We start from the raw sequence: 22,026 nt of genomic DNA, 5'->3' as shown, positions 1-22,026 counted from the left end.
ACTTCATCAGATTCAACTACTGGAGGTACAAGATCCCTCCTATTTGGCCTTCTCTCATTTTGCCTATCTCTTTGCTCCAATCTTTCCAACCTATCTATGATTTCATTGCACACAACATTCATTCTTTCAAATTGTTGTCTGACAGCCTGCATGTAGAATGGATTTTCACCTTCCCCCTCACTACCATCACCCCTTCTAGACATGTTTTCAGACCTGCAAGAAAATGGTTAGTGTAAAGAAAACACCTCACTCACTCCCTTACGTGTTTACACTCAACAGAGGACACTCCACTCGTGTTTTAACTCAACAAGGCTTTTTCCCTCTTATGAACTCACCACTCTGTGCCTTTTACCTCTCTTGGCTATGTCCACAAGTTCTTATCAAACTCAAGTAACTCAAACCAAGACTGTACCCACAAAAATTTAACACACAATAAAATTCTTGAACGTGACGGATCAAAACGAGTAATCAAGAAAACAATAATGTGATTCAAGAAGTCAAGAAAAGAAAAGATCAAGTATGGAAATGTAATGCAATAGGAATCAAGAAAGAAGACACCAAAATAAAAGAGTAGTAAGCTGGAAAAGAGACAACCTAAAGTAGAGATATTAAGCTTAAATATCCAAGTTTGCCACCAACTTATCACAATTACCAGCAGTTCACACAATACACCAAGAATTGCATAAATTTAGGATCACCAAGCAAATGAGTGTATTTTGATCTGAATTTGAGTAGGCAAATGCAACCCAATACTAACTAATTGCTGCAAGAATTTCAGCCTTTTCTTGACAGACTTGCTATGTAAATCAAATATAATTGTGTCTGCCGCAAAATTTTGGTTCCTCATACAAACGATTAAATTTTGAGCTGAAATTTAATTTGAGAATAGCTCAAATGTGGCACAAATGGCCTGTAAATTTTCAGGAATTTCGGGGCTGATTTGCTATGTGAACTTAATTTGATCGGGTCTGCCTCAAAATTTTGGTTCCCCACACAAACGGATGAATTTTAAGCTGAAATTTAATTTGGAAACTACTGATATGGGGTATAAACCCCCTGTAAATTTTCAGAAATTTCTGGGTATATTTGCTATGTGAACTTTTTTTGATCGATTCTGCCGCAAAATTTTGGTTCCCTATGCAAATGGTTGAATTTTAAGCTGAAATTTAATATGGGAACTACTCATATGGGGTATAAACACCTTGTAAATTTTCAGGAATTTCTGGATCTATTTGCTATGTGAACATAATTTGATCGGGTCTGCCGCAAAATTTTGGTTCAGCAGGCAAACGATATCAAACAACTCCCAAAATTTACACCCAACGTCTTAAACACACCCAAATAATGCTGGTACAGTTTCAGGCCAAATTGGTAAGTCGAACTCAATGAACCAGATAATCTCTCATGCTTAATATGAGAATGAAAGAAGCAAAATGGATGGCTAGAATAATCGCTTTAGCTTGATTAACCCAAAACCCTAAGACAAACCCAACAAAACAAATTTTTAAACAAACAGGTCCAACTAAACCTCAAGAGCCAAACAGCAAATATGAAGAAGGTAAGAAACACAAAGAATAAAAAGCAAATAGAGAATCTACCTTGTTTGGACGTCCCTTTGCTCTGATACCAAAACTGATGTGAACCTTCAAGTAATTGGTAACTTGAAAACCCACATTCAAGAATTAAATGAACAATATGGAAAGCACCAAATCAAAATGTATGAATTTGAATCTTTGAACCAGCACAATCAGATTGTTGTGTAATTCAAAGAAAATATCAGAAATGGGATTCTTGACCTAATTCATATGGAGAATGAATAAACCAAGAATATTATGCACATTAAACCTTGCAAGATAGAATCTCAGCAAGTTAATGAGCTTCACAAGAACAAAGGCAACAACCAATTTACTCACTAGAGGAGCAGAAACAATCTCTCATTAATATTCAAGTGTGTCCACTCTCTCATTACACTTGTATTTATAGCCTCTTGGCTTCAAAGCTAAAGACAAAAATATCTCTACTTTAGTAACAGCTGTAAGGAGCTTTAAGTCCAAACAAAAATTAATCTATCAAAAGACTAAAAACTCCTTACAAAAAGTAAATTTAATACAGCAGCAAATAAGGGCATTTAAGTCCAAAAGAGAGGTGGTTATAACAGATGGAATATTCTTTGAAAAAGGTGCCAGCAGATACATGTACATGGGTTGGATCTAGTGCATGCATGTCCACAGGTTATTCCATGTAATCTAATGCTCCACATGACACCTGGTCACTTCTAAGCATAATTTTCACCAAATTTAATCATTTACATTTTTCTTCATGCCATTCCAGCTTATAATCCTTGCTCCTTATGATTTCACAAATTAAATTCTGAAGTGATTTAGCTCTAGCTCTAGTAATTGGACCTTGGATAAAATCCTTTGTCGTGGATGTAGCTTGATTCTCATCACCAAGGCTTCTCATATGGCCCTAAGGCGCCTTCGAGACTTTGCATATTCTTGCATGGGTATTCGATCGTTCTTAGCTTCAAATTCATGATTCAACTTGACCAGGAGGTGCAAAATATATTCAAATCGGCCAAGACTTCCTCTCTCATGGAACTGGTCAAGGGACTACGGGGATCATTTGAGCATTCGGTCGATACTGAACGAGAAAAACCGAATAACTAAATCGATGAAAAATGTGGGCCGAACCGAGCCGATCATATACGGGAAACTGAACTAAACCAAACTAAATCGAAAAATGACAGTTCGGTTTAGTTCGGTTGCCTTAAACTAAAATTAGTTAAAAATTACCTAAAAACTAGTTTAAGTCTAAGAAATAAATATCAATAATACATAAAAATTCATACAGTAGTCCATAAAATTATGAATCCATACAAAAATCCATAAAATTATAAATCCATAACACATAAAAGATTAAATTATAAATCCAAACACAACATATTAAGTCATTAAATCCACTGTATAGTGTCTACACACAGGACATAGCACATTATTGCATAAAAAGTCCATTGCCCATTGTCCACACACTACTATCACAACATTACCACATAAAGTCCGCGCATTAAAATAAAACACAACACATTACATAAAGTCCATAATGGATTGAAATCCATACTACATAAAAATAGACCACCACACAACACCACACAATAAAATATAAAGCTAGTTACAGAACATGCAAAACACATCATCGTTAGAGGAGAAGTCTAACATTTTGAGCCTATTTGAAACATGCACAAAAAAGGACAAAAATGAGCACAAAAAAGGACAAAAATGACTAAGTCATCATTCAAGAAAAATAAAACCAAACATAAAGCAATACTACATTTTCAACAATTAAACTTACATGTGAGACTAGGAGGTAGGATTAGAACATGATCTTGCTAAACGATGGGTAATTCCAATAGGTGGTAGCACTGAATATTGAAGTGTTTAGACAAAAAAAAAAACCCTCAATATATATCCAAATGAAAATATGAAACAATATTGAGATGAATAATAAATTTATTCCATATTCTTTTCAAGCTTTTCAAAAGTTTGAATGTAGGTTCTTGTGACTCGAACCTCTCAAATGCCCATCTGTATTTTTGAGCTGAATTCAACATGAAGTTGAATTCCACCCTGTAGGCACATCCAAACACAAAAGAAGCATTGCCTTCCATTTTTTTTTTTATATTCTACACTCCTTAAACTTTTGCAATTTAGCTGGAGACTCCTAATGTATCTCACTGCATCCTTTACCTTCATCACCAAAACACTAACATCTTTTAAGCCATCCATGATGACCAAATTAATTATGTGTGTCGTAAACCTCATATGAAGATAACTAGAATTAGCAACACTAACGCCCCAATTTGCAAGCTTCTTTTTCAAATAAGAGATAGCTATATCATTTGAACTTGCATTGTCAACTGTAATAGTGAATATCTTATCTAGCCCCCACTCTAACAAACAAGTTTCAATGGCCTTATCAATGGATTTACCTTTATGACTAGAAATAGGACAAAAATTAATAACTCTCTTATGCAATTGCCAATCATTATCAATGAAGTGAGTAGTGATACATCGCTACAATGTTGCCCATGTATCCATAGTGAGACTCAACCTTTGACAATTTTTGTTAAAAAAAGTCTTCAATCTTGACCTCTCCTCAACAAACATTTGATAACAATCCCATGAAATAGTACAACGAGAGGGAATCCTAAACCTAGGACATGCAACTCTCATGAATCTTCTAATCCCTCACCATCAACAAATATAAAAGATCATTCATCAATTATAATCGTGTGGACAAGAGCCTCCCTCATGCAAACTCTAGACGACTTTGTCTTGAAACCCACGATCAATTTAGTGTATTCCTAAGATTGCTCCAAAATAGGGTCAAACACCAAAGACTAACTTAAGCCAACACCAATTTGTGGTGGAAAACCAAGCAAAATCAAGATGTCTTGTAATGACCAAACTTGACTCAATATCAACAAGTGATTGAAAACCAAGAGCAAATCAATAGGAAATCAAGGATTCATAACTCAATACCTAAGTGGCAGAAAATTATGAATATCAGATTAAAACTTAACAAGTGGATTAGTCTTGCCAAAAGTGTCAATTTAGTTCATTCAAGAACCAATGAGAGAATTCTCTCAACGATGGATAAAACCATTAAGATATTAAAATTCAAGTTGTTCTTCAAAATGAAGAAAAATACATATTTATAATGATAGCTACCTAAAGCGCTAATAAAATGTAAAGAAATTACTAAATGACCAAAGAAATTAGTCTTCTAGTACATCTTACACTGTCTTGTGTGCCTATGAAGAATTCCCATACCTTCACATGTGAATTATTGCCCAAATAAGCTCCCGAACATGTCTCATGGCTTCTTGTGCGCCTATTAGATCATTCCATGGCTTTTGGTGAGCATTCCATGGCCAATGGTGCACCTAGCAATTGAAGGAGCAGAAGTATGAAAAACACAAGTTTAAATAATTGAATTCAAAAATTTTTCATCTAGGGTCACATGCATCATGCAAGATTCATTTTTATCTATTTGATTTCAATGATAAATACATATTAAAACTCTTTTAATATATTTTTGGATCTACATTTGCTATTTAAGATTTTAGAATTAGCAGATTAATTCATTAGAACCTAGATTAGATCAAGAACAAGTACACTAACCTTTTAATGCACTGCAGTGTGTTTGGCACTTTTGGGATGCGCCTAGGACACCAGATGTTGTCCCTCTAGCTTGTCCACACCAAGATCACCAATGGCAGCCCCTTGAACAGCTTCTAAAGCTTTTCCAATCAATTAGAAAATAATGTTTTGCCTTTTGAGAGATTACAGATGTAAACAGGACACTAGAAACGATTTCTAGTATTTTTAATTCAAGAGATTGTTGGCAAATCTCTTTGAATTGTTGAGAGATAAAAAAGATGAGAAGAAGAACACTCCAAGGGTGGCCGTACCAAGAGAATACAGCAGCTTGTATTTTTGTTCTTTCATTCTTACACTTATATAGCTAGGTCAGCACTTAAAACCTTTGCCACATGTTACCTTTTGATTGGCTCTAGGTTTAATTAACCCAATCATATTGTGTCAAGTGTTAAACCTATATTTAATCTTGACTTTGATCATCTTACATGATTGAAAGACATATGACAAGTTTATGTGTAGTGTCATGTGTCACCATCTCATGGTGCCACATGTCACCCTGTGAAATGACCAAAATACCCCTATTCTTAATTTTGAGTTCTCAACCCAAAATAATTATTTCTCTTTTTCTAATCAATTTATATCAAATATAAATTAATTAATTAATCTCTATTAATTAATTTCTCATTAATTAAATTCATATTTAAACACTTTAAATATAAATTTAACTTATACTATACATTCAATAACCTAGATTTGGTTTCAAGCCATGCTAGAGATTTTACAATTTAATTGCAAACCAAACCTATTTAATTAATCAATTAAACTCTTTAATTAATTAATTAATTAATTAATTAATTAAATCATATTTAATTTGGTGATTTCTTGTGTATGTGTTTGACTTACTAAGCTTATCACTAATTGGCAATGAGACATGATATCAACTCTTAATATCATCAGAACTCTTTCTTACCATAAATGATTTCTCTAAATCATTTTATGCACCTCATAGACCATGGTTAAATCCTAGCATAGCATGCCATGGCCACCCAATTAGTAATAAGGTTTACCTTAAATGAATCCATAATCATATGTTACCATGCACTAGAATCTCTCTGTTACAAAATCCCAATTCAAGCTGGAGTCATGGTTTATGTCAAATCCCATTTGCTATAAATATTATGTTCTCCTTTAATTCCAGTTTTTGATTAAAAAGATTTTCTCATCAGAAACTCTTTTCTGATTAAATCTATCTGTTATGACCAGGAACTTGAAACATCAAGAACAATTAAATGAACATAGGATTTTATTCCTATTTACTTAGGATAACAGATTCCATCTTGATCAACACCTACCTCCATATATAACTAGTAGGAGTCAACACATGCCCATATACCTATACACAGTACAAGTATAAAAGCAGTATCAAACTCAAACCACCTATATACAAGATAACTGTGCTATCTCAGGTCTAAAGATTATATGCACTGATATGATTTATGACAATGCATTGACAAGAGTAAACTCCATGTGCTTGTCATAAATGTCACTGGTTCGACCTACTTATCATGTATAAGTGCCTATCATGTTTGTTATATGGCATGAGACTCACCACTCCATCTTATTTACATCTTATATAAATAACTTGGGAACAAACATGATTACAATCTTTCTGGATAAGTCATGTCCTTATTGTGAAGTATCCTCGATTGTGAACCAATTTATGATACTTTGTGCTAGAAATAATATCACTCATATTCTTAACAACTTAAGAATAAAATTTCTAACAAAATATCAATGGACCTTTTCTATTACATATAAATATATTATGTAAACGGAAAAGTGAAAATGCCTTTTATTTTTAAAATATGTACAAGATACATACTAAATGATATGCTCTAGGGCATACTACTAACACTAGCATCATCTGATTGCCAATTGTGCGCCCAAGATGATTCCCGCACCCAAGATGATTCCCACACCCTCCCATGCGCCTCACAAACCTCACAAGTCCTTTGAAGTACCTCATGGCGGGCCATGCGCCTCATTTAGTCCCTTGGTGTGTCTCATGGCGGGCCATGAGTCTCATGGCAATCCCATTGCTGGCCATGCATCTCATGGCCCTCAAAAATTCTTCCTAATGCATCTCACAAGAGGTCATGCGTCCAAGGTAACTCCCACAAGTGCTTGTGCGTCTTCTAGCCCTCTTCCCATAGCTGAATGTGAGCTTCTCATGGCTAGTTGTGGGACTTACTGCCTCCTTAAGCTTTCTTCTATAAAAGCATGGCTTGTGGTGTGATTCTCACATTCAGTTGTGAGATATTCTGCCCAAAATGGTATTGTAATGATTTGGAAGAATTTCTTGGCTCTTGGAAACACATGGACTCCATTAATGCTTAATTGAATTAAAATGATCAACTTAAACTCTTTGAGCATGCCCAACTTGTTGATCTCCACTTGAGTTACTCCTTGTGGAATTTCCTTGTAGTATGGTGTCCTTATTTTCGCATCACTCCCTAATTGCATCTTCATCATATTTCCAAGTAGTAAGTGTGCCTACATCCCATAAACCTTCATCAGTTGAATTAGGTTGCAAAGCTAATTTTGTTTGCCTAGTCTCCGTGGCATGTGGGTGCTTTTTGCATGCATTAATGTAATTCCTAAGTGCAGTTGTTCCATTTCTCTTTGGATCACAACAAAATTCCTTGCTACAATAATTACACTTGCCTTTTATTTTGCTCTCCTCATTTTTTAACTTGGTGAAATGATCCCAAACTGGAAGCTGTGGTCTAACTTTTACTTCACTTTTGTATTTGATTTTACTGCATCTTCAGCTGCACTTTGATTATATTCAGCAGTAGTTTTAGCTTTTGAATCTTCTTGCCCACTAGAAGAATCCATGTCCAACTGTTAAAAGAGTAAAGAATGCATTAAAATTCCCATTAATATTAATAATATATGCAATTCTCATTTCTCAATCTCATTAATATAAATAAAAATAACGCAACAAACAAATGATCAACTCACAAACAAATAGTATAAATGTCTATTGTACAGCAGAATCATGACAATATGAATATTGCAGTATGAGTATTGAGACTAGGCAAACTCACAGATTATAAATTTATACTAACATATAAATAAATAGTGCAATATCAATAAACTCAGAGAGTAATACTGCAATATTGCAAACACACTCATAGTTTTATAACAACCTCATATTAATATTGCAGCATTATAAGTTAGACACTAGACAACCAAGATTGGGCAATCAACTAATATTCCTCAAAAACCAAAGAAACAAAATAATATAATAATATTAATAATCATTTCACACAAACTCAAAAAACAACTTACAACAAAAGAACAAGAACTAGTATAATGCATTCATATTACAGAAGCAATAATACAACAAGGAAATAATTTATTTGAACAAACTCAAAAACAAAGAATCAAAAAGCCCAAAAAAAAAAAAAAAAAGCAAGGAATCCAGCAGCTGGACAGCTTACCGAAGGTTAGCGACGCAGGGAGTTATTGAAGGTGAAGTGATTTGATGAAGGCCAACAATCTCGACCACAAACTATATTCACCCATTTGTTTCAGCAACCATGAGACTCAAATAGGGATAGAAATGCTCGACTATAAAAAATAGACTAGAGAAAAGAGGGAGCTTACATTGCAGCAGAGGGCGGTGCAACCTTCAACTGACCTTTCAAGTGACAATACCTGGTCAGCGACAATGACAAGGACAACAAGCAAGGCAGAGACGAGAGGGGAAGAGAGGTGAGTTGCGATGTCCATGAAGAAGAAGAGAGGACTGAGGCGAGAAAACCCATGCAAAAGAGAAACAGGCAGCTGGGAAAGGAGTTCTTTACACTTCTTTTAAGACATAAATGACATTAAGAATTAAGGATTTTTCTATGGGTGGTATGGCATTTCTCCTGTGCCCTCAACTGTACATGGGAATTTTTTTTAGTTTTAACTGAAAAAAAGAAACCGAACCGAAACCAAAAATAGTGAAAACCCATAACCGAACTGCACCGAATTAACTGAAAAGCCGAAATGATTGAACCAAATTGGCTCGGTTTGGTTTTTTGGTTCAGACTGAAAAATGCTTGGCCCTACTCTTTAGTGTCCTGCTGGTAGCTTCACGGTGCCTGTTGGCGTCCAGGGCTTAAAGCTTTGCGAAATTGGATTCATTTTGTCGTAAACCTTGAATGTATGGCAAATTGATGTTCAAAGGCTTCCTTCGGCATAGGAATTGGCCAAGGCTTCCCTAGAATACTGCAATCAGCTCTTGAAGCTTCATGCATACTTTGGCGGCTCATCTGGGCATTAATTTTCATAGAACTTTTAAATCAATTATAATTTTACTAATGTATATTCTGAAACATTGTACTGATAATATTGGTTGGCCTTAATTGAGATTTTGATACATAAAATTGGATATATTGCTTCATTCTAGTGACGGCCCAAATTTTATTTTATCGGAAATGAATGGATGGTTCTTGGGCCATATGCATAACGGCTGTATCTTGGTACAAATGTAAAAACCTTCAGACGATGCGATTGAGAACCATGTGATCCTCATCCTCGCCATCTGCATCTAGAACAATGTGATCCTTATCCTCATCATCTGCGTCTCCATAATCAACAGCATGACTGTTTGGGTCCACCATGGTAATCTCGAAAATCTTCCAAATTTCCAGCAATTCCGTGAGTGCTGCTGCTGCTGAACTGGCAGCAGCACTAGCTTTGACTTCTATCACATCTCTTCTACTGTCTTGCCAAAATACATATATCCCTCCTATAATATCTATTTGAGCATTCAAAGCATCCTCTGCTGCATATTATGATGCCCTTTTTGAAAAGATTCTCCATGGCTGGTTTTTGGTTGTTGGCGTATTTAGTGGCCTTTTTTTTTTTGTTGGTTGCTTTAGAGACAATGACAAGAGCGCTCCAAGCATCTATTCTTATTATTATTGTTTTCGGTGAAATTCTATATATATATATATATATATATATATATGTTCATTTGATTATATATTATATATTTTTAATGGGGAGGAGTCAAGTAGATGAGCAGTAGCTACATTTGATCAGTTTATAAGTTAAGATAAATACTCTCTAAGAAGAACTTGACAACAGCCCCATCCAAACGTAAAAATGTATAATTCATTAGTTGTTGATTGTGGTCATCTTCACATTTGTGTGGGGCCTTCCAGTCCAGTATGGGACGGAAAATTCTATTTGGGACCTTCAATGCAGATAACATTGGCTAGTTGTTTGATTTGAATTCAAACTGTTCTTGAGCTCAATACATGTGTCATAGAAAAATGATTTAATAATGCTCTATACCTGCAGATTCACAGGCAGCTGCCACCGAGGCCATTGCAGTGCCTGAAATTGTGAAGCTAAGCTATTGTAAACATCAAGAAAAGGCACATACTAATTCTGAAGTTGACGTTTAGGGCCTACTGTATGCAGGGTATCAACAATTGTTAATATTTTTTGTAGACAATTTTATCATGGAAGAGAGAAAGAGACTGGTAGTAGGACGATCTATTTTTTGTTTCCTTTGTTTTATTATTTTTCGTTTTCTTTTCCTCCTGCAGAACAATAAAAATTTATACCCCAAGTTGGGGGGATATTAGGTATGGTATGTGCGTTAGAAAATCGTCATGAGTCTAGCCAATCATGTCTTGTTTCTTGTGTTAACAGACTCCTAAGTTTGTTAGGCTGAATCCCATTTACAGACTTGATAGCTGGAGAAGAAATCTCGTTTTCCTGTAATAATTAAAAAAGAAAAAAGATCCAGTGCCTATTAGACTAAGTTTTGTCTGAAGGAAGCTCAAGTCATCTTCAGGACTCTGGACTTGCACGTTTGAACGACCCAAAATAGGGGGGAGAAAAAAAAAATCCAGAGCTTATTGGTAGTTACTAGTAATTTACAGTTGAAAAGATAGCGCAAAAAGAAAGTGACTTCCATACTTTCGTGATATATCATTTTGCCAATAAAAACGATGAAAAGGAAAAAGCTTTTCTTTCTGGTACTCCATTAAAAAAAAAAAAAAGGTTTTGCTTTTGGTACTGTAATTTCTTGATTCATTGAATCCACATGGAATGAAACTTTTGTTATACCTTATTGACAAATAAGCTTTTCGCATTATTTTAAATAAAAGCCCTTTTTTTTTATTTATTTTAATACAGCTTAACGAAGAAAAACTAAGCCGCTTCTTTAAAATGCTGCTGAATGGAAGCTTTTCTTACTATTGAAGGCTTGGGCTAAATCTTGCTAGATCAAGAAGATTTAGAGTTTGGACTACTGGGTCGACTGTCACATTGGCCAGAACTGTTTTCTTGATTGGGCTTATTTTGTTCAATCTGATTTGCACTTTATATTTTGATGGGTCATATGTTTTCAACATCATGTTTCTCAATAGTTTCAGAGCTTTCAATGCGGTAGCTCTCATGTTCCTTGTTGAAAGGTCAAGTTTTGCATTGATTACAAAATATTTGACTGCTTAATATTATCTATAGGGCTTCACCACCAAATGACTAGACTTTTGGGTTGGATTGAATGTTTAAGCGACTTAACAACTCTTCAGACTTTTCATGATGGAAGCCTTGAGCACTTCTATGGAAATAAGTTGCACTGGGAGAATGAAGTCTTCATTAAGCCTCTTGAATGTTGGTGTGTCAATTATCTCGAAATGTTGATAAGAACCAACTGATATCTTTTGTAGCAATGACCTCTGCTTTGCGGTTGCCTGGCCTTTACATACACTAAAAGGAAAGTGAATCGGTCCTGGTAGGTGAAGTGGGGCATGCATCTTCCTTGCAGACCGATAGAAATTGATAGGTAGCCTTCCGTTTTCATGTCCTTGGTGGAGTCTGAGAGAGGATTATTGAAAATTACTATTGGTTTTAGAGGGTGGGAATGAAAAGACTCTTCTCTGAAGCAGCCTCTGAGCCCATTACATCAATTCCCTTGTCACCGTTGTTTTAAATAATGGTGTTACATTATATAACGGCTCTTCTTTATAGATTTTTTAAGAGGCTATTACCTATTACTTTATTATTTAAAATAGATTCTAAATTGTATTGGTAACGGCTATTACTACCATTATTAACGATAATGATCGTTATTTATCATTAAGTAATGGTAACGGAAGTTATCTCAATAATTCAAATAACAAAAAATGCATGTAGGCAGTGTTTTCTTCATTTTTTTTTTCATTCCGTGTTCCATCCTTTCTACTATATATTCTCTCAAAATTTCACCTAAACTTATCTTTCTTTTTACAAATTGCTCCCTTATTCTTTTTTAAGTTAAGATCATTATAAATATTTCTATTTTCCACAACTACTTCTTGTAAAAGTAAAGCATTATTGTGTTTATTTTTTTTCACATATTTGTTAAAGAAAATTTTATTTGACATTAGATTTGTTATTAAATTAATAGTATGAAACATTAGTTTGTCCAATCTATAGCCTTTTTTTTTTTTCTAATTTGAACTATTTTTCAGAATTTGTTTTGGTAAAAAATTATTAATTACAAAATAATGTTTAGTTTGATGTATTTACATTTATTATATAATTGTGTATTTTAATTTTATTTATTTTTATTAATATCTACTCATTTCATGAACTTTACACTTTTTCTTTTTTTAAATTTACATAACCGCAAGTTGTTACCATTACATTATAGCCGTTATAGGCCTGTTTCTGTTATTCGTGATTATAATCGCGAATGCTAATACGATCACGATTTAAAATCATGCTTGTCACTGCTACTTGATTTTTTTTTTTTAGACTGTAGTAATTGCTTGAGAACATGTCTTGCCTGCAGGCAGGTGAATTAGGAATTGGTATTCAAAACCCCCTCTTTACATATCATGTATAATCTCTGCATTTCCAAGCTTCAATTTTTAGTACTGTAAATCGTTAGGCTGTTGAATGATATGAATTGTTAAGTATCACAAGTCCCTAAGGTTAAGCCATAAGAAGAATAGACCACCCAAATAGAATTCACTCTTGAAAACCAGGACGGTTCCTTGGAAATGTAGAATCATATTACAGAAGTTTCCTCTGAGTTGTTACAGATTCTAGTCTTGAAACGCCATCCAATTCCATTTATTTAGTACATGAATTTTTAATTCTATTAAACAAAGTGTTGTGTGTGAATACCATGAATATGGACAAAGTTGTCCTCATTATCTGTCCAATAACTCATTTAATACTCAGCATAACTTACACATACACAAATTTCTTATTTTTCTTTTTGTTGATCCTTTTCAACTTCTGCAACTCTCTCCCTTTGCGAAGTTCTAGCTTGTCTTAGAAATTGATTGGTTGCTTTGCCCATGTAACTTTTCTTTATGTTCATGTGCTGTGCTGACTTGACCTATACTTTGCATCCAGATTCCTGGTAATTCTGGTTTGAAGCTGGAAGTTGAAGTTCCGGTGGACTAATGTGAGGAGAACAATCATCAGTGCTGCAAATTCAGGCCAAAGTGTGGATGACATTTGTTGAATCCTATTTGCATTGAAGTGTGATCTTCCCTGTCTACTTTGTAAATCAAAAGTACAATTACTTTTATAAGGTATCTAGATTTAAATTTTATTTAAAGTATCTCTCATTTCACCTTGTTTTTTGTCCCTTCCAAGTTGATAATGTTACTGCTGGAGGATTATGCATGGATAATTTTCCAGTTTTAAACGATAAATTATTTTTTTCAAATGGACTGAGAAAATGATTTTGCCTTCATTTGTTACTGATTTTATTAGTGCCCATTACTTTCCAGTTGCTCAAATCCTACCCAGATCCTTGATTCTATTTGAATGCAGCCAACAGGATCTTGAATCAGGGGCTTGCTAATTTTGATATTCCTTTCTCCTGCCATTTTCAGTCCCTCCAACAATTCATCTGACTGTGTCAAGTCAGTCGATCTCTGCCTGATCCATGACTTGGTGCAAGCTTTTATGGAGCAAGGGCAAGAACAGGCCTTTTGTTTTTTAATAGAAAAAAGAGCAGACATTACTATCAGCTTGATGTTGATATTATAGTATACTTTTCATACACACAAAAGATCGTACTCTCACATAAAAAAGTGAGCCACTTTATAATATAAAAAATAATTTTTAAATAATTATAAAAAATAATATATAAAAAATTATAAAATATTTTTATGCATAAAAATGGTCCTTCCACACTTAATAATCTCTCGTGTATTGCTTATATTTTTGTGTGGGCCTCGTTTTTTCAGAATTTTACTAAATTTAAATATTTTTAATTTTTTATATTAAATAAAAAATTATTTTATATTTCAACTCTTTAAAAGTTGCCGCCTTTTTCATAGGCCAATGAGGCCATGACGGGTGATATTCTATTTGTTACGTGGACATATCTTGTTGGTTGTAATAGCAATTTTTAATTTCTTTTTTCTTTAAATAAAACGCTTCTTCGCTGAAACGTGTCCGATATTATGCTAATGTGGCAAATACATGGAAATTCAAGTGGCCATGGGGCATCGTAATAGCCGTTAGAAATGGTTTTAACAACTTTTTAAAATTGAACCGATCCTTGAATAACGCCCTTTTGCTGCCCCTTGATGTAACAAAAAGAAAAGCAAAAGAATTAAGGACCCACATGATACCTATAATTAACTAAGAAATTAATTAATTATATCAATCTACATAATTGTAATTAATTATCCAGGTCAAATTGCCATCTTACTAGATTTAGATCAGACACAAACAATTATACTTGCATATTTGCCAAGTTCTAATTGTCATCATCATCATCATCATCATTTCTTGTTACAGATTTCAGATTCACTTGCAGGAAAAGTTGAGCATTGGTTCCATTTCAATTTCAAATCTTGAATTCTGCCTGTGCAGAAAAAGTAGAAACACAACCGTTAAAAGATTTCTCCTTTTTTGTTTTTCCTTTTTACATAGAAACAGAATATGGAAATCATTTGCTTGCCTTTCTTTCTTGCTGCTTCTGCCCATTAATGGTGAGTTAAAACTATAAATCTGTGTCTCTTCCTAGATGCTTGTAATGGGTTTTCAATTTTTATTTATATCTGAAAAGATTATTTTTAGTTTCCCTCTCATATATATTCTTCTTTTTTTCAGGGCTTTCAGTTGCTCTATATACTTCAAATTTGGTTATTTGTTTGATTTTCCAGTGTTACATCTGGGTGTATTGAAGAGGCTTCAGCCTATTCTTCTCATATTAGCTTTTCTCCCTATTGGGTTGTGCTTTGAGGGTTAATTTCTGTGCTGCACTCTGCCAGGTAACAAGCCCTTCTTTCAGTTTTTCATATTGTTGTTATGAGCAATATCTTAGAATACACTATGGGGATCCAATCCTAAATTTCTCTGGGGAAGGGAGGGAGGGTGTCAATGATAAGAGATTGTAAGTGTTTGTGCACTTGGCTAGGATAAGAGACTCATCCTTGATCATTTTCAATCTTGTTTACCATGGTTTTTTTTGTTCATTTCGTTATAATCAAAACATGAACTTGAGGCCTTACAGGCTTGAAGATTGCTCTACTCATTGTTTTCTTGTTGAGCATGTTTTAATAGTTCCTTTTTTTTTTTTGAGATAATTAATATGACAATTAGATAGACATAAGAACCTTTAATGGGTTATTAAAACTGACAGGGAACTGTAGCTGTGTTGTGCATAGGAAGAAGTGTAGGTCGATGGTGCCTGAAACTGATATTACAGCGCTAGAAGAAGCGCTTTATGCTCAACAAAAGCTTCTACAAAAGCTTAATACAGAGTTGGATGTTGAAAGAGAGGCTGCAGCCACTGCAGCTAGTGAAGCATTATCCATGATTTTGCGTTTACAAGGAGAAAAGGCTTCACTGAAGATGGAAGCAAGTCAATATAAGAGGATGGCAGAAGAAAAGATGTGTCATGCTGAGGAGGCTCTGGCAATTTTTGAAGATTTAATATATCAGAGAGAAATGGAGATTGCATCTCTTGAGTTTCAAGTACAGGCTTATAGGTACAGACTCCTAAGCATGGGTTGTAATGACTTGGGCGTCTATGAAATTAAATTTCCAGAGAATTTATTAATTCAGAGAAATGATAATTTGTTAGGGGACAAGTGTGTCAGTAGCAATGTGAGGAGACTCAACTCTCAGCCTCAAGCTATGATCAAAGATCCCAATCATAAGAAAAGTGCTATTGAAAGAAAAAGATCTGTGACTCCTGTTCCAGATTCAATTGCAAGCCCTGTGGAAGAAAATATGAATCAAGAAATTGATGATTCAGGGAAGAATCTAGGGAGTACTGCAACTGTGGACCTTAATTCATATTGGGAGCAGATCAAAAAGTTGGATGAGCGAGTGAAAGAGATTTCAGAGAGCAAAGATTCTGTGAGAAACAAATCAACGATCTGGAAAGGCGGTACCTGGTCTCCATCTTTATTTTCACAAGTGAGCATTGGCACTTCTATTGATCCTGTGACAGAAGTAAATATTAATGTCTCAGATCAAGAAAATTCACAGGCAAAGGAGGCTACTGATGATCCTGCTTGCTCTTCAAGTGTTCAGGATGTTTTCGAAGTCCCACAGACTACTCAGAGTCAAAAACCCTGTGAGCCCTGGAAGAAAGAATATTGTTCATTGACTTTGGATGTTGGAAACAGGCATGGAAAGCCAGATTCAGTCACTGAGGACACTCTTGAGTCACCTAATAAACATGAAACAGACAGGGTAAAGGCAATATTACTTTCTACAAACCATGAGAGGAAATTAACAAAACCAAGAAATGCATCAAGTCTTTCGCGCTGTGTTTCGCCTGTTTTCCAAGCAGTTAATCTATGTAATTCTTCAGCTGATTATCAACAGCTGAGTTGGAGAATTGATAGACTTGAGAGAGCCAGGAATAATGCAAGGCAAGAAATTATCGCTGCAGGAGAAGAGGAGTTGAATATATTGAAGGAGATTCGTGACCAACTCAAATCCATAGAGTTTGAGATGAAAAGCTGTAAAGCTAAGAAATCCCTTTTTCCAAATGAACCATCTCTAGATCCTCTCCAAGAGGTATGCTCTCTCTCTATCTCTCTGATGCAATTGTGAACAAAAATTCAACAAGTTATCTTATCCTTGAACTTGTACGAATCTATGAACATGAACCCCGCAATATATGATGGATTAAAATGGCATATTTCTATTTGCAGGCCATGTTGTACTTTTGGATGTAAACAATTATATAATCTCAGACAGCTGCGGTTAATCGTCTGCAAACTTTGGATATGTCCATGAACAGAACTGTGTAAGAGTATCATTTAACTTTGGAATTGTGTAAATTGATAGTACGTACATGGATTAGATTTTATTTTCCCTATGAAATGGTATATTGTTACAGAAATTTCATTTTCTACATTAGTTGGTAGAATGAACAAGTGAGTTTTATTTGGATTGCTTCAGGAAAGCTTGCATATATGTTTTTACTCATCAAATATGGATTGCCTGGGCCTTTAGGCTAGGCTTGAAAGAAGCTCATAGCTTGCTCAATAATTGAATGATTTGATTTTTCTTTAGTTTTTAGCAAAAATAGCCTAACCAAATTGAAAACTAAATTTTCTTAAAAATGATAACTGAATTAAAAAAAAAAAGAATGAAAATAATTCAATATGAGTACTTTCGCCAATAGGGTTTAAGATCTCTACATATTTAGTGTTCATTATAATGATGATTGGTGAGAACAGAAAAAAGTTTTAAGAAGTAGTTCATCTAGAGAATTTGTTTCACTTCCCTTGAATCTTAAGGATTTATTTCTCCTTATCGTTTGTTCTTCTTATTCTACGTCAAGCGGCATCCTTCCGAGGGAAAAATAGCAAAGAAAAGGTTTTGATGTCCTTTATCTCGTGTTTGAATGGATTCTTTTGGTTTAATTTATAGCTATAACTCTTAATTTGTTCTAATAGTATCAATTAAATTATAATTTTTGTTTATAAATTTTTTATTATGAAGAATTAAGTATATAGTTTTACAATTATAGACTTGTGGGTTTGTATTTTGTAAGTAATTAGTTTGATTAATATGTTATTTAATTTTAGTTTATAATAAAGTGATAAAATGTTGTAACCATCAAGTGACTCCTAAAAGTATAAGGTGGATTACATTGATATTAAAGCAGTGCATTAGATGGAAAGCGAGCCAAAGTAAATGAATGGGAAGACAAAAAGCTTAAAAAAGCAAAGGAAGGAGAGATTTTTGTTATTAAACTCTTGATTTGCCTCCCCTATCATACTAAAGTGACGCTAATGTAAAAAGTCACATGGCAGTATGACATGAACCTATTTTGATGCTCTTCTTTATTATATTTATATTTATATAGATTTTTAAAGGCCAATTGATAGGTGTTAAGTTCCAAACTACTAGCTTTTCCTGCTCAATAAACTTCAATTTGCAGCTATTAGGATGAGTTTTTTTTTTTTTTTTTTTTTTTCCTTTTTTTTCCACCAAGTTCTAATTGGGCATTCGAATTTAAATGTTTATAAATCTTGAAAATGATTTTAATATCATTGAATTAAAACTTATTAGTTCTATTAAGATGAGCCGAGAACATTACAAGAAATTAAATAAATTATGATAATTAAAATCGTCACTAAATTCTATTTTGTTGTCAAAGATTTTCAGTGATAAAATATTTTTATCTTAGTGATTGTCATTGTAATTGCGTAATAAAATATATACCATGACAAATATTATTATTATCATTATAAAATAACCATTCATATGGAAAAATGAATTGTTATTAAAACATATATCTTTAGTGACATATTGTTTGCCATAATTTACGTTTAATTTTTGTCATTTAATGGTTCATTATCACTAAAACTATCAATTTTTACTGCGAATTATTCATTTTATCACCAAATAAATAACTATTTTTATGACAAACAAATGAGTTGTGATAAAAACTTATATTTTTAATGACATATAACTCATCATAATTTTCATTCAATTTTTATCATTTAATTACTAATTTTGTCACCAAAGTTATTATATTTTTCTATGAATTATTCACTTCGTTACTAAATAAATAACCCTTTTATGATAAAAAAAAATGAGTTATCATAAAATTTATATTTATAATGACATTTATCATCATTCACATCTAATTTTTGTCATTTAATTGTTAATTACATCACTAAAGATTATATTTTTAATTATAAATTGTTAATTTTGCCACTAAATAATTAACCACTTTATTATAATGTATAAATTAATTGTCATGCATGTTTATTTATTTAATGATAAAAATATCATTATAATCTGAGTTTCATTTTTATTATTTTAATTATTTATTTTTAATTATAAATTATTGGTTTCATCATAAAATTTATATATTTAATAATGATAATAAAAACATCATACTCTTTTTTAATTATAACAATGCTAATAAAAGTTGCCTTATCCTTTCGAAAAAGGAGCTCTGATTGAACATTACCATAAGGGCCAGCTTGCATGAGTAAATCATTGTAGTTCTATTAAGTTTTTTTAATTTTATTTATTCAAATATATTTTATGAAAATTATCAATAAATTGAGTTTATTTAACTGTAAAATAAAATCAGAAGTATTAATTCTACATACTTTAAAAATTTATAATAAAAGATTGAACTTTTTTTTATTATTGAAAAACAATCAGATCAGCAGGAAATAATCAAATCAGCAAAAAGTTGCATAGAAATAAAATTAGAAGGATTAATACGACATACTTTAAAAATAAGTAAAATAAAAAAAGCTGAAAACTTCTGTTAGAAGGCAACATTCATATTAACGAGAAATTGTGCAGAGGAACTGAGTGGATGGATGACTGATTTAACAAGTGGGCCATACAAATATTAATAAATTATATTAATCAAATATTACCAAACTCGTGAAAGCCCAACCCTTCTCAAAGGTAGAAGCTGACTGAATGTTAACAAAAAAGGCTAGTTTGCATAAGCATTATTGTTTTATAAAATATTTTAATTCTATTTATTCAAAATATATTATATAAAAATTATCAATAAATTGAGTTTATTTAGTTGCAAAATAAATTAGAAGAATTAATTTATATTTTAAAAAAATTATAAAAAAAGGCCGAATTATTATTAGCAAGAAATAATCAGATTAGCGATAAGTTGTGTAGAGAGATCAAGTGGATAGGTCATTATTTCAACCAGTAAGCCATAAAAATATTAAACAAACATATTTTAATCAAATATTACTAATTTAAAATAAATTATTACTATTTAAATATATCTCTTTCTTCTTTCTTCTTTCTTCTTTTTAAATAACAAGGAACCAAGTTAGGGTTTTACTAGTTTGCCTTCGATCCCATGCTCTATCCCCCACTGTAGCGGTGGGGCCCCACTGACAAATGTCTTTACTCCAATCCCCACTGTTGATTGCCCTTCTCACACTCCTCCACCACCGCTATCGCTATCAACGGGCATAATCACTGCGTCTTGTCCAAATTCAAATTGGATGATTATGCATCGAGTTTTGATGATGACAATGACTTAGATTTCTCGAACCTAGTTTCTATAAGGGCCAGCTTGAATAAGCAAATTATTGTAATTCTATAAAATATTTTAATTTTATTTATTTAAAACTATTATATAAAGATTATCAATAAGTTTCGTTTGTTTATTTGCAAAATAAAATTAGACGCATTAATTCTACATACTTTAGAAAAAGTAAAACAGAAAAGCTGAAGTTTTTATTAGCAAGAAACAATTAGATTAGTAGAAAGTTGTGCAAAGAGAAAGCCCAAAGGGGAGTAGGACTAACTAAGTAATATTACTACTTTAAAATATTAAGTAGATATATGTTAATCAAATAGTATTAATTTAAAATATTAATATTTTCAAATAAATTATCACCATTGAAATAAATTCTTATTGGGAAAGCCCAACCCTTCTCAAAACTAAAAGTTGTCTTATTCTTTGGAAAAAATAGCTCTGACTTAACATTATCAGAAGGACCAGCTTTCATAAGCAAATAGTTATAGTTATTGATACACTTGTATTATATAGATATTTTTAAGTACATTTGTATAATATTTCATAGCATTTAGAATGGTAATCTCATGCATAACCGTTAATTTCATTAACTTCTGTAAATTCCATTGTCAAGCTCTAAATTCCATATTTTCTGCATCATTTCAGGTGTTTGGGTAAAGTCCCATGGCATAAGAGTGCGGAAGGAAACTTGGAAAAGCCAAAGGATTGAGAAAAATTGCTGATACACATTACACGGGTTGTGTAAGCAAAGCCACAGACCTGTGTAACCTACTGCTAGAAGAGAGCCAGATAGCCAAAGAAGAAGCAAAAGTACATGGGTCGTGTAATCAAACCCGTGTAAGCTATGGAGACCCGTGTAAGTCTTTGCCGGGCACAAGCTTGAAGAATTCTCTAAAAACAGAAGAACACGGGCTGTGTAACTAGACCCGTGTACCTAGCGCGGACCCGTGTAAACTCCCGTGTCAATACAAGATGCAACCATTCAGCTCCAGTAAGTTACACAGCCTTGGGCAATATAGTGACACACGGGCCGTGTACCATGCAGCAGCCAGTTTCTTAATTCAAATTTCAGCTCTTGTTTACACACTCCAAACAAACTCCTAATGCTTTTGGGATTCTAAAGACCTAACCCTAGACCAACCATTATAAATAGAAGCAGAAAATGACAACAAAGGGGGGCTCTTCTTTTCAATTCAACCATTTTGCAAAGCCTTTTGGGAGTTTTTCAGAAGGGTTTTCATTTTTCATACTTGCATTCTCCGCAGCCGTCTTGAAGAATAGAACACCAGCACAGAAGGAAAACCCTCAGCCAAAGTTCCACAA

At 33.3% G+C, this 22,026-nt stretch overlaps 2 protein-coding genes across 13 annotated transcripts in view; both read left to right on the top strand.

Annotated features, from left to right (window-relative positions):
• LOC110661845 (ubiquitin carboxyl-terminal hydrolase 5) overlaps positions 1 to 13,809 on the top strand; it is a 44,745-nt gene extending 30,936 nt beyond the window's left edge. For 3 of the 6 annotated variants that reach the window (XM_021820638.2, XM_058140153.1, XM_058140152.1), the window contains one exon: positions 10,524 to 10,816. The gene's annotated coding sequence lies outside the window, so the exon portion shown is untranslated. Of the gene's footprint in view, positions 1 to 7,099; positions 7,595 to 10,523; positions 10,817 to 13,583 lie in introns of those variants that run through there. The other 3 variants (XR_009145737.1, XM_021820652.2, XM_058140151.1) reach the window with 3 other exon arrangements.
• A 702-nt stretch (positions 13,810 to 14,511) lies between these two features.
• Positions 14,512 to 17,725, top strand: LOC110661835 (uncharacterized). 7 transcript variants are annotated; one of them, XM_058140031.1, is made up of 4 exons: positions 14,512 to 15,181; positions 15,356 to 15,463; positions 15,860 to 17,225; positions 17,363 to 17,725. In XM_058140031.1, exons 3-4 carry the CDS (start codon positions 15,876 to 15,878, stop codon positions 17,384 to 17,386), a joined length of 1,374 nt encoding a protein of 457 aa, XP_057996014.1. In that variant the 5' UTR covers positions 14,512 to 15,181; positions 15,356 to 15,463; positions 15,860 to 15,875; the 3' UTR covers positions 17,387 to 17,725. The 7 variants fall into 7 exon arrangements, with proteins under 7 accessions (XP_057996014.1, XP_057996013.1, XP_021676309.2 ...); XM_058140030.1 differs by having other exon boundaries at positions 15,845 to 17,225; XM_021820617.2 differs by having other exon boundaries at positions 15,303 to 15,463.
• The last annotated feature ends 4,301 nt before the right edge of the window (positions 17,726 to 22,026 follow it).

This window comes from Hevea brasiliensis, chromosome 17 (genome assembly GCF_030052815.1).
Source record: "Hevea brasiliensis isolate MT/VB/25A 57/8 chromosome 17, ASM3005281v1, whole genome shotgun sequence".
NCBI classification, from domain to species: domain Eukaryota; kingdom Viridiplantae; phylum Streptophyta; class Magnoliopsida; order Malpighiales; family Euphorbiaceae; genus Hevea; species Hevea brasiliensis.
Note: the sequence above shows the minus strand (reverse complement) of the source record. Positions and strands in the feature narration are given on the sequence as shown.

Excerpts from the sequence above, each read along its gene's own strand:
- LOC110661835 (XM_058140031.1), top strand. The coding sequence starts at position 15,876 with ATGGTGCCTGAAACTGATATTACAGCGCTAGAAGAAGCGCTTTATGCT. Across the intron at positions 17,226-17,362 it reads CTCTAGATCCTCTCCAAGAG|GCCATGTTGTACTTTTGGAT; the intron begins GTATGCTCTCTC and ends TTCTATTTGCAG.